The sequence below is a fragment of the Quercus suber genome, unplaced genomic scaffold, assembly GCF_002906115.3.
Source record: "Quercus suber isolate HL8 unplaced genomic scaffold, Cork oak 2.0 scaffold_52, whole genome shotgun sequence".
NCBI lineage: Eukaryota > Viridiplantae > Streptophyta > Magnoliopsida > Fagales > Fagaceae > Quercus > Quercus suber.
Genome location: NW_027069517.1, coordinates 1832516 through 1845509, shown reverse-complemented (window position 1 = coordinate 1845509; position 12994 = coordinate 1832516). Strand labels below are relative to the sequence as shown.

General features: G+C 36.3%; 1 protein-coding gene across 1 annotated transcript; it reads right to left on the bottom strand.

The window, feature by feature from the left end:
* Positions 1-752: 752 nt before the first annotated feature.
* Positions 753-11686, bottom strand: LOC112017191 (exocyst complex component SEC3A). Its single transcript, XM_065772009.1, has 13 exons — positions 11317-11686; positions 10317-10387; positions 9835-9915; positions 9658-9725; positions 8918-9020; positions 8687-8832; positions 7690-7807; positions 7461-7565; positions 6514-6615; positions 6296-6433; positions 1156-1284; positions 973-1053; positions 753-878 (listed from the first exon to the last, which is right to left on the bottom strand). The coding sequence occupies exons 1-13, from the start codon at positions 11489-11491 to the stop codon at positions 768-770; spliced, it is 1428 nt and encodes a 475-aa protein (XP_065628081.1). The 5' UTR covers positions 11492-11686; the 3' UTR covers positions 753-767.
* Positions 11687-12994: the final 1308 nt, after the last annotated feature.

Sequence of the window (12994 nt, the reverse complement as noted above, 5' to 3'; positions counted from 1 at the left end):
AGCTAAACTTCCTAACTCCCACTCATATGTATAGACAGCATGGCAGTTGGAAAGAAGTACAACATACCAGACTACTGTAATATGGTAGTTTTAACCACATGCAACATTAGCCCAGTTTCAACCATGTTTGATAAATGTTGGCCTGTCACCCAATTTTGTAGTCAACATCCGTTACAAAATTATACCATTATGGTTAGCCATACTGTACATGTCCTAAATTCTGATAGGGTATTGGTCATGGCATCCAAAATAACCAATCCAGGCTATCCAGCTGCTAATATCTTCCTCTAGACAAGACAATACCCAATCTATCTAGTAGGGTTTTGTTTTGACAATTTTGAGTAAGATGTTTTCTACAGGTATATTTTTTCTTTCAAAAAACGTTGATATTAAAATCTGTCGGATAAGACTCTTCCAGTTGGGGCAAAGATAGGATAGGTGCAGCAAAGCAGGCAAGATTGTTCCAACATCCAAGGACAGTGTAACTGAAGTTTTGCAGCTGCAAACGTAAAAGTTGAAACAACTCTACACACTAAGCAAGGCCGCTAACTGAACCCAAGGAACCACACTGATAGGTTCAATTCTCAAATGTCTCAATATTGAACCAGTTGACAGGTGCAGAAACCTAGCCTACCCATGATAAACCATAAGGATTACAAGAAATCATAGCATCTAAGCCTTCACTTAATGAAAAACATAACTGAAACTTAGTTGTACAACCTTCGCACGGATAAATATTTTGAAAGTATACTAAAAAGACAGTAAGATCAAGACGATGTTATAAAAGATTTGTGATCATTCACCTCCCGACGAAGAAGCAAGTTAAGGGAGCCACAATAAGCTTTTCTCAGTGAACCCAGGCAATTCTTATCAAGACTCTGCACATTCAAACAGGTAAAATAATAAGAAAGGAAAAAAAAAAAAAAAAACTTGGCATAGCATTTGAAATTTACAGCAATGTCTCAAAATGACCTTTAGATGTTGTAGAAGGCGAGCATATGTCCTGCATTTGTACCTCAAGTCAGCATGATCGGGCCTCTTCAACTGTCCCCGCTATTCAATAAATCATAGAAGCAATACTTATAATTCCAAATTAATGAATATTACGATCACTTCCAAGATTTAAACAACATGAGGGTGGCGGAAAAAGAGTACCTGAGAAAAGTAACTCTTGTCACTTATCATGAAATCCACCAAGCTGGCAAAGTAGTTGCTCAAGAACTCAGAAGCTCTCCTGACAAATGTACTTTTCATCTTTTCAAGTTCTGCTCGCTTCTCTCTAACCTGTGAAAGTTTCAGCTACTATCATTAAAATGAGCCAGTTTTGCAGAATAAAGATATTCAAAAGACTTTCTATGCTAGAAGTCATAAAGAATGGCATTTACAATGAGAGTAAGAAATTAAGTCATAATTGGGTTCATTCTTGAATCCCACAATTGGTATGGTACATTTACCCGCTAGGCAGCTACTATAAATATGCTGCCAAGATGCTCGCATTTGATGTAGGAACCAAGATTAGAGAGAAACTTGTAATAGGGTACATATTCATAACTAAAAATTTGAATGATGAAAAAAAAAAAAAAAAAAAAAAAAAGAGGCAAGAATTCCTGGGTCTATCTGCTGTGGAGTACAGACCTTCTGTAGGTCTAATAAGTTGTCACAGTTTGCCATTCACATCAAGAGTAAACACTTTTCGTTTATAGGTAAATACAACCCATGCACCCATTGACATAAAACAAAGGTCTCTAATACTGAACAATTTCAAAGGGATGGAAGTAAAGGGAAAGTTGTAGGTTGGGTTGCAGGATTCTCTTGGCAACAAGTATCTTTAGGACTTTTGACAGGCTAGGATTAGGATTTAATGGTGGAGAAAGATTGGTCAAAGTTAGGGATTTAGGGTTTTGGTTTGATGGCAAAACAAGGAACAGAACTTAAGTTTGGGTTTGCTGTTATTTGGTAGTAAACAGTATTTTGGGATTGTTTGGGAGCTATTTGATGGATGGCAGGTCTGGGGCTCTAAGATTTGGATTTCGAGGGAAAGATGGGAACACCATTCGGGTCTGGGTTTGCCAGAATAAGATTGAAAGTGCTGGAAATTTTTTGCTATGTAACAAACTTCATAGAAAAAAGAAAAAAGGTTTGTGTTGGAGTTTATGCCCTAAAATCCAATTTATTGGCATGTTACAAATAATTAAGTTGTTTAATTATATGATGAGATTATTTATAAACTAATGGGACATTATTATAATCCATGAGATGCATTGTACGTGATTTATGTGATTTAATCACAGAAGATGTAAATCACAAGTTCCTTGTAAACTCAAAATGTAGTTCGTAGACAATGATGAAATTGGACGTTTCATCTGTGAAGACTATAACACATCAACTAAGATGGTTTGTCTTGATCATGGAAGTGAAAACTTCTAGTTGATGTGTTAATGTGTCTTAAGAGTTGAGACATATTGAACTGGACCGCTATGAGATTAACTATTCAATCAACAACTGTCACCTGAATAATTAATCTCACAACTTCTAATTTCATAGACTCTCAATCCTGAGGAAATAGTGAACCCGATCATAAAATGTAGGTTACTTTAATATATCAGGAGTGAGATCTAATATTCAAAGTCAAAACCTTAGTATGTTGGGTAACCACACGTAATGTTGAGGAAACACATATACTCAAGATGTAATCCATAATCTCTTTTTATAGAGACACGAAATATCCCCTTGAGATAAGTTTAATGGGAACTGGTTATTCAAGGCGCCCACTTTAGTAAGGAGTTACTAAAGATTATATTTATTGAAATCAGATTTCAATAAATGTGAATAACTAAAAAATTAAACCGGGTAGTCAAGGATAAAATAGTTGTTTACAAAGTAACAATTCTTTATGACTTTGTTCACTATGGATATTTCATGAAGGAATCAAATGATATCATTAGAGTCTTGGGATATAATTTATTAATAGAGCCTAGAGTGCAATTATATTTATATAGTGGTATTAAATAAACTTAATGGTAACTTTGGACTTGTCAAGAGTTGACAGAAAAGCTCAAGACCTATTGGAGCTAGAGTCTTATTTGTTCCCTTTTGTCCCATCTCAAGCCACAAACTAAAGCCCAATTAAGTAAGCCCAAAAAGTTTTTTTTTTTTTTTTTTGATAAGTAAGAATGTTATATATACGAAAGGCTACTCTATGCGTGAATAACATAGAGCAAACCTAGAAAATACAAAAAAAGAAATCAAGGAAAAAAAAAAAAAGAAAGCCAATCAGCATATTAATTACAAAGAGAAAGAGAGCTAAGAAAAGAAGGGAGAGAATCACTAGTCGTGAGTCCCCATGCCCGAGACCAATCAAAAAGAGTTCCACTAAAAGAAGCAAGCAGCTGATCACCAGAACTATCCAAATCCTCAAAAGTCCACCGATTCCGTTCCTTCCAAATACACCAAAGGATGCACAAGGGAACTAAATTCCAAATCTGAGATGATTGCTTCCCCAACCAATTCCACCAGCCAAAAAGTAGCTCTGAAATCGATCTAGATATAACCCAAGGCAAGCCAAAAGTTATAAAGACAAAGCTCCATAACCGATAGGTCGTCTCACAGTGAAGAAATAAGTGGTCTACCGTCTCTCCACAATGTCGGCACATTATACACCAATCCACAAAAACCAATTTCCTCAATCTCAAGTTATCACCCGTTAGGATTTTATTCCAAGCTACACACCAAACAAAAAAGGAAACTCACCTAGGGGCCTTTGCTTTCCATATAGCTTTCCAAGGAAAGACAATTGAGGGAGAGTCCCTTAATGTATTATAATATGATCGGATGTCAAAATCCCCATTAGGCTTCAACTTCCATCTCATCCGGTCTCCCATAGCCATTGGAGGAGTATTATTTCCCAATATATGAAGAAAATGCAGCCCTTCATCCATCTCCCAGTCATTAAATTCTCTAATAAAACGAACATCCCAACTTCTTCTATCCTCCGCCCCCTGCCTTGACAAAGAGGCTTCTACAGATGCCTCCTTATCAATGGCAATAGCATACAGTTATTAAATCAATTTTTATTTAATAAGAGTTATTAAATAAAGTAACTACCAAGGTAGTTAATATGTACGAATGATGAAAAGAAAAGAAAACAGTTTTTTCTCTACAACAAGGAGAAGAAGAACTTTCTTTGAGAATCAACGTAAAAATAAACCGATTAAGAGACCACACTTCTTAGGCATCAAGTGGAATTGAGATGAAGATTAAAGGTATTCTCAAGTCCTGGTTTTGAATTTCACAGCATCAAGATACGCTTTTTATTCTTTGTTTTATAATTCAAGGTTATATATTATCTTTCATGAATGAAGTAGATCCGTGATTGTTGCTTCCGCCGTGTGTTTTGTATAAGATGCAAAACCAGATTTTTCAACAATTAGACCCTAGTAAACATGGAGTATATAAGAATATATCTGGGGGAAAAAACAAAATGTTTTCTTTGCAATTTTAATATAACAATAGAGTCATGAAACCTCAAAGAAGAAACGGTTTTCAGCCTTCGTCAACTCAAAGAAAATCAAATATAATTGCTACAAATCCTCCATCGTTAATTCCCTTCCTTCAAATGTCCACCCATTCTACTCCCACCAAATAAACAACATCAACCAATGAAGAATAATTTTCAAATTGAAACCCTTCTTATTGGATGATAATGATACTTCCCAAATATAGAAATTCTTGATCAACAAAGGAACGATATCCAACTCTCCAAAGCTTCATGTCTTCCTCACCATCCTTTCCAACATGCCCACAATTCAATCCCATCTATGGCATCACCCAAGAAACACCAACAAAGCAGTGTGAAATGTAGGAAACTAAAGGTCTTTACACATGCAACACCAATCCATAACCACAATAACCCTTTATGAAAGTTGTCTATAGTAATCTTGCCCCTTGCTGCTGTCCAAACAAATTAGTTCACCCTTGGTGCTTCAGCTCTCCAAAAACTTCTCCATGGAAAATAACTATGACCCTATCACCTAGTTTTCCCTACGCATTGTTCCTAGAGTTTCCTTAGATCACACCTTGGAGAGATTGCATCAAATGAACCTCAGCAGCATAATTGCTGCAAAAGTCTCATGAAATGCGTTCATTATTGAATTGATAGCATTGATCAAATTTATGGTAAACTAAAGCTTATGGAGGAATATTAGGCCAGGTTGGGAGATAGTTGCAACCTACATTCAGTATATGGTGGACTAAGAGTAAGGTTCTAGCATGGCATATGGTGTGGAAATCAAGCATAACAAGAGTTGTTGCTGGAGTTGTATCTGTTCATTCCTATTTGGAAATACTGAATGTTGGAGAATTCGACTGAGGAATATTAGATTTATACATGATTTTAATGATTGGAGAATGGAATCAATAGCATCTATGTTTCAAAATAATTTATATTTCAATGTCCCAAATGAAGAGCGTTAGAATTATGATTAAGTGATTAAATTTATCATTTCCTAACAACTTAAGCTTTGGGAGAATTGGTAATTTAATATGGTATCAGAGCAAAAAATCCTAAGTTCGATCTCTATCTTTAACCTACTTCCCATTTAAAATGTTAAAAATCCCACATGTTAGGCCCTCACTTATTACAAGTTAGGCCCAGATGTGAGGGGGAGTGATAAATTTTGGTTAAGTAATTAAATTCATCATTTCCTAAAAACTTAGGGCCCGTTTGGTAGAGAAGTTTGAGTAATGTTGTTTGTAGTTTTTTGAAATACGTGTGGGTGAAAAAGTGTGTGAAAATGTGTGTAATGTTGTTTAAAAATTGAAAATGAGTTGTTTAACAACTCTACCAAACGGGGCCTTAAGCTTTTGGGAGAATTGCTTATTTAACATAGGGCTTGAGGTGGAGGCTGACTACTAGTGGTAAGTTCAATTTTCAATTGTATTATGAAACTTTAAGAGGCGCCACTAGAGTAAGTTTCCCTTGGAAGAGCATTTGGCGCACTAAAACTCCAAAAAGAGTTACCATTTTTATGTGGATAGAGGCATGGGACAGAATTTTGACATGCAACAAGCTTACCAAGAGAGGCGAAATTTTGGAAAATTAGTGTTGTATGTGCAACGGTAGTGATGAAATTATGGATCATTTGCTGCTGCATAGTATAGTCACCCATAAGTTGCAGGTTTTTTTATTTTATATTTTTTGTGTTAGTCCTACTTATCTAGAACAAAGTTCTACTGGCCCATAATTTTTTTTAAAAAGAAAAAAGATGATAAACAAAGAAAATGACAGAGTACATACAGCTCGCATGTTTGCATAGGTAGAATCCAAATTAGGTACGTCAAGGCTACGTAAAGCACCAGTTAACCACTCACATGCTTCAATATTTTGAAGCATGCGGGCTTCGTCAAATGAACCTCCCGTCAAACATGCTGCATACTACAACCAAGGAAATGTCATTAGAAAGACCAAAAACAAGTTGTTCAAACTCAAACTAGCAGTCCAATTGGAGAAAGTACCTCCGAAGGCACACGCAATCGTTCAAGAAGCTTATCAAGTTCCTCAATGAGGGCTTTGTTATTCACAGATTGCATCTCCAAATTGTTATTGCGGGTTTCTATCTGGACACGAGTAAACAATATTTTCAAAATCATGCTAAATACATAAAATTGAGAAGTAAAAACAGAATTTAGGATTAAAAAAAAATTAGCCGTGTAAGTAACATGGCATATAGAACAATCACTTTTTCAACAAACCCTAACAGAATAATTATTTAGCAATTCAAATCAGATCCAGTAGTGGCAGCATAACTGCTTTTTTTTATCAACAGAATTACCACCATAAAAGATTTTTCTGCAACTATAATTGGAAAGTGAAAATAAACATGTATTGGACATAAATAATTTATATTGAGAGAGAGAGAGAGAGAGACTAGAACACATGGAATGATCAACAACCTTATTAAAATAAATTTTAATGCCAAGACAAAACACGGCCTTGACCAATATATATGTATGAACAGCTATGTTTTCTGGGAAGAAAGGAGGGGAGGCAAGGAAACCTTTTTTTTTTTTTTTTGGAAATAAATAATAAAACTTCATTGAATGAAACTAATCAACTACAAAGAGCCAAAGGACACAGGAAGTGTGCTGAGGTAAATGTGAAAACAAACAAAACTAAGATGCAAGAAAAATACAACTATCAAGTAAAGCAGGCAAGGAAGTAAAAGTGAAAACACTCAAAGCCATTGTCTACCCAAGCAAAGTATGGAAAAAGATAGTTCCAGGTCTTGAGTTGAACTTTCGGTTCCTTCATAAATTAGAGCATTCCTCTCCCACCAAATACCCCACATTTCTATATTTACTTAACTTACCTGGCTAGCTAGAGCAAGGAAACATTTTTATAACACATAACAACGAGCTAGACAAATAAATAGCGGGCACAATAAGTATGTGGAAGTCCTTACCGACTCAATGTCCTCTCTCATGTGTCTAAGCTTCACATTAAAGATGCCTAACCATTCATCCATATCATCAACACAATTTGTGGCTGACTCAAGCCCATGCAACACCTGCAAGACCCACAATCAAAAAATAAATCAAAATACATATCTGTCAACTTAAAGGACTTAATAAAGGAAAAACATAAACAGCACAACCATTCATCAAGTGCTCTAAAATGAGAACAAAAATTACCTCATCTATCAAAGGTTCACTTTCCAAAATGGCGTGCACATTTGCTGCTTCCAAAGCCAGAAGCTCTCGCTTCAGCCTTTCGGAAAATGCCTCCGCCTCACCAATTCCCATGACATAACTGCAAATCATTTTTTAAGAAATATAATTAAAAAGGTGGTGCCACAGTGACAATTTGTCTTTCTTCTAGTACTAACTGCAATTGGCATTTAAGGACAGAAAAGAGTAAAATTATAACACTAAACTCTCAACAACTTCTTCATCAACCTAGAAAAATTTGGTAGCAATCAACTATTCCTTCTTCAACAAGAACATGAAGCCAACTCAAGCTCTAGGTCTACCAAGCTTTTTGGATCTTAATGCAATTAAAAGAAAATAAAATAAGATCCTGCAAAGCTTCAACGGAAAAGAAAATGAGATAAAAAAGAATGTGGCCCACTTGGCATTTTCATTAAGTACAAAACGTCTTTGAAATGGATGCTTCTTGAAAACTACAGGGTCAACCAATGTTGACAGAATCACAAGACAAATTCTATACAAAATCTCTATGGCTAACAATGATTATTCAAATAAAACCTTGCATTGAAAAGAAACATTGAACCCCAAAAATGAAATCTGAATTTCAGTGGCTGAACCCCAAGAAATTAGTGTATCCATTAAAAACAAGAAAGGATGGAGAGAATGCAATCAATGCAGTCTTCCTCCTTTCATCAGACCCTAGGTTGGCGTCAATGCAGACCTTGGCTAGCTCACACATGTCTAACCCATTTCCAAATATCAGTTGCACGAAATTGTCAAGGACCTCATAACCTTTTTCTTCTCATATAATGGAATTTCAATAGTCTAGTAAAATTGATATATATCTCAACTTGACCAAATAACAATCAACAATAGTCATTCTTTATCAAATATCAATGAGACATCCCAAATTAACCAAACAACAATATAAGCCACAATTAAATAGATCCGAGTCAGAACAAAGAATGCAAGCAAAACGTACGTGCCCAAAAGAGCCTCCATATCCTCCTCCTCAGCCTGAGAAACAAGTTCTTTTTCAACGGTCACTTTCAAGTCACTTTCAGTCACTGTTGCCACAACAGGCCCGTCCGTTAGGTTCCTTTGAGTACTAACTGAGGGTGTGTTTTCCTATTCAGCAAAAAATTAAATGAAAGGGTTGTTAGATTGTGAATCCACATAAAAAATCAAACAGGAAGAACATCATCATACGCACCTTCGCCCAAAGAGCCATCTCCACAACATCTATTCCAACTACTTTAGGAAGACGACCCAGTACATCTTTACAGATGTTTAAGATACAAAGTAAAAGGCGGTTCCTACAAGAAAAGGTCCAAATCAATAATTAGCCACATGATAACACTATAAAAGAGCATATCAAATCAAAAACCTATGCTATAATACCAAAATAGTGCAAGAAAATTAATACTTGCATTTTCTAAAGAGAGAGATTCTAGAGAGAGAGGGGAGGGGGAGTAGAGAAAGATAGGGAATTCACACCTCAATCCAAATTCAAATATGAAATTTTACAATCAATCTATCTTTTCACAATGCATGTACATGGATATTTATAGCCTAGGAGTTAGCTATTGTTGATGACATCATCCATAAGTAACTAACATTTATCACATGCTAGAATACAATTATAACATATTAATCACGTGCAAGATTTAATAAAGCGCATGACTTCTACTTCTAAAAACTTCCTAAAATCTAGCTTGTGCACATGCCTTTAACTAATTTTCCCTCCAATTTTCAAATACCACAACAAACTTGGCACATGTGGATTTAGCTACAATTATCATATGGCACATGTGAAATTCAGCCCTTAGGCTTGGCTGGCCTTGTACGATGTCACTCCCTCATGCCACGTCACAATGCCGCATCATCATCCATGTTATGAGTTATACTCCTACATCAATATTTTTAAGAGTGCATTGCTCACATGATATTTACCTGTCATCAATATTGCGCATGGTCCACTGAGGTGGAGTAACACTTTGGCTTCTAAGGTTATCAAAACCCTATAAGAAGTTTGGTTAGAAGCTAAAGGACAAAAGAATGTGCATACATAATCAGAATCCAAATGTAATATAGAGCTCTCTCAAAGATACGTAAGAGATTTAACATTACCAGTGTAAATGTACATCCACTGGGATCATTTGCTATAACCTCCACTTTTGATAGATGTTTTAACTTGTACAACTTTGCAGGCTGCAAATGAAAGAAATTTTTTTCAAAAGTTATAATAAAAAAGATCATTGGCAACAAAGTAAAATTTTACAGAAAATTATGAATAGGTAGGAAATGATGCAACTCATTTTCAATAGTTCTATTAACCAACTCATTAATAGTGATTTTTATTTCCTATCTTTTTCAATTTAATTTGAGTCAATCAGAATTGAAATTGCTTGCAAGATTTGCTAGATCACACAAGCCTAGAAATTGCCACAGCCAGCCTCATGTGCCTAAACATACAATCATTGTGGCAATGATCACACCTATACTGGGCTTTGGTGGAGTTTGAGTTCCTATTACTGAATCCCCATTCACTCTTAACCTTATAAATTTTGAAAATTTTCCAAATATGAAAAAATAAAAAATTCGATATTTACCTCAAGAACTCCTCCAGTTGAATACTTCATGACTCGAAGAAAAGCTTTTATCCGCTGACCTTTTGATTTTGCTGCACAAACCACACACATTCACTAACAATGCGGCACAAATTAAATACCAGAACCTAATCCTAGGAATCAATTTAATAAGCTGTTAATCATATATGACAATGTACACCCATGTGGGGGTATATGTATATTACCCAAATCTACAACTTTCCATTTATCTAGATAAATTTCAGACCGTAACCAAATCTCACGGTACCTTTCAATCAAGATGGAAAGCTCAAATTACACCTATTATGCATCAATTTTAAACTTTAATGTTAAGTGCACATATACTAAACTTCTACCTTAAAGTGCATTGGCAGTATTTAAATTAATACTAAAGTGCTTCTGTTTAAACTAACCAGTGCCATCATGATCCTCATCAATACCAGTGTTGCGAAAAAAATTTCACCAGAGCTAAAAATTTTAACTTTTTACAGAATCATCCAAACAATAAGAACCATGGAAATCTAAAAGAATTACAATCAGGAGTATAATAGTTTATTAATTAAACTCGTTCTCACTTTCGACATTCAAAAACTAATTGAATTTCGATGAATGAGATAATCACGTAGGTCAGAGGCTTTGGTAGTATTAAAAGTAATATTAAAGTGCTTCTGTTTAGTACAAACCGGAGACGATTTCGGTCCAATTCTTATGGTTCCCATTTTGATTAAAATGCTGCAACAAAGTTTACAACTTCACTTGTACAATACATATATCTAACACTGGTATCGATGTGGAAACCAATCCAAGAGAGTGAGGATCCAAAACCAAACAATAAGAACCATAGAAATCTAAAAGAATCACAGCAATTGATAATTTTAACTTCATGATTTTAAGCTAGAGATGAAACTCAATTTCGCTTTTCGACATTCAAAAAACAAATTGAATTTTCGACGAATCAGATATAGAGAGAGAGAGAGAGAGAGAGAGAGAGAGAGAAACGAACTTGAGAGAGCGAGAACCCTAGGTTTGGCCATTTGGCGGCCGAGTTTGCCGGATTTGCCCCAGATCCCTCGACTCTTGGCGACGCGGATCGACATCACGATCTTCTGCTTGGTGCCTTCGATTGCGGCCTCGCAAGCTCGCCTCAGCTCATCGTCGTCCGCGCTCGATTTCGCCATTTCCTGATTTCGTTTTCAACTGTTTCGGGTATATGATTCAGATTTCAGAGAGAGAGATAACACACAACACAGATGATGAAGGTGGAAAATGTCGGTTTAGATTTCGATGACGTAATTACTGGGTCGGTGTTTTGGGCCTACGGGTTCGATCTATGCGTATCAAACCCGGGTGAATTTTGCTGCAAAGAAACGATATTTTTTTGTAACGGTTAAAAAAATATATCTAAAATACACTTTCCCCTTTTGGGTTGTTTTTCATTTTTATTCTTTTTTTAGGCTTTAAAATTTTTATTTTGACTATTTATGTTTAATTATACTATCAAATCATCTCTATCTTACCCTTCATTTAATTTTTTTTTAATTTCATTTAATAAAAATAGTTCAATACATACATCTAGTTCGGTCATCCTAACCAATCCATTTTTTTTTTTAATAAATTTGATATTAAAATTCTCTTCTAGTCAACTGTCAACTTGAATGGAAATTTTTCTATATAACAATAACGTAAAAGGGAAATGTTAAATTAAAAGATTAGTTTTATTATTTTTAAATAGTTTAAACTTTTGATATAATTAATGTAAGGACCAGGTTCAGGCCTCTCAGTGTATTACGGGAATGGACCCAAGCCCAGCTAGCCCTGCAATTAATTTGTAGAGAGCGGGGTCAAGAACTAGGCCCTAATAAGGGGTGCAACGACCACGCGTGGTAGTTCTTAGGTGAACGTGAACAATGATGCTCCTCGACCTTTCTCCAGCGAGCTTCCTGTTCTTATAATTTCCTCCCTTTTTTCCTTTTCTCCAAAAGAAAAGAACCTTCTTGCCTTAAGAGGGATCCCTTACATTATATACCCTTTCCCCATTGATCACAGCCCTACATTTGTTGAGTAACCAGACCACCACTTGAGTACCTGTCCCATCAGCCACCTTCCCGTTCTTCCAGTGGGTTGCGGCAACCAAGGCAACACTGTTCTGTAATCCCCTCCTCATTAATGCGGCTAGGACATTAGTTGAGGGCATTTAATGGGGAGGTGACAGCTCGCTTTAGACTTGCTCCTTCACCGTGCTCCCATTGTCGACGAGTGGCGCTTGCCCTTTCCTTCTCGGATATTTAAGAAGACTTCTCTTTGGTGGTGGGGTGCTCGTGCATTTTTGAGGTCTCGAATGTCCGAGAACGGGGTCGTCCTCGGACCTATTCCTTGGGAGCTAGACATTGTACTTTTATCTTTGGACCCCACATGCATCCTCGGTATGGGCCTCTAGGCCTGGTTTGAAGTAGGCCGAGACTACCTGACTTTCTGACCCTACAATAGCCCCTCAAAATCTTGCTGCTCGCATCCTCGGGCAGGGAGAAGGATTTTGACACCCTCGGGCCTGTTCCGTGTCCAGTCGAGTCTTATCCCCCGTCAGTGCAGGGGTCTATTCATCTGCCCAAGGCGCATTGCTGACGTTTCGGAGCGCGTAACATGCCCTTCATTAAATTCAGGCGGCTCTGTGCTCCTCATGT

Bases quoted from the DNA above. Each gene is read 5' to 3' on its own strand.
- LOC112017191 (XM_065772009.1), bottom strand. From the start codon at position 11,491: ATGGCGAAATCGAGCGCGGACGACGATGAGCTGAGGCGAGCTTGCGAG. The intron at 9,726-9,834 runs GTAATGTTAAAT...AACTTCTTATAG, and splicing joins GTGGATGTACATTTACACTG to GGTTTTGATAACCTTAGAAG. The intron at 7,566-7,689 runs GTAATTTTTGTT...TGGGTCTTGCAG, and splicing joins GTGAACCTTTGATAGATGAG to GTGTTGCATGGGCTTGAGTC.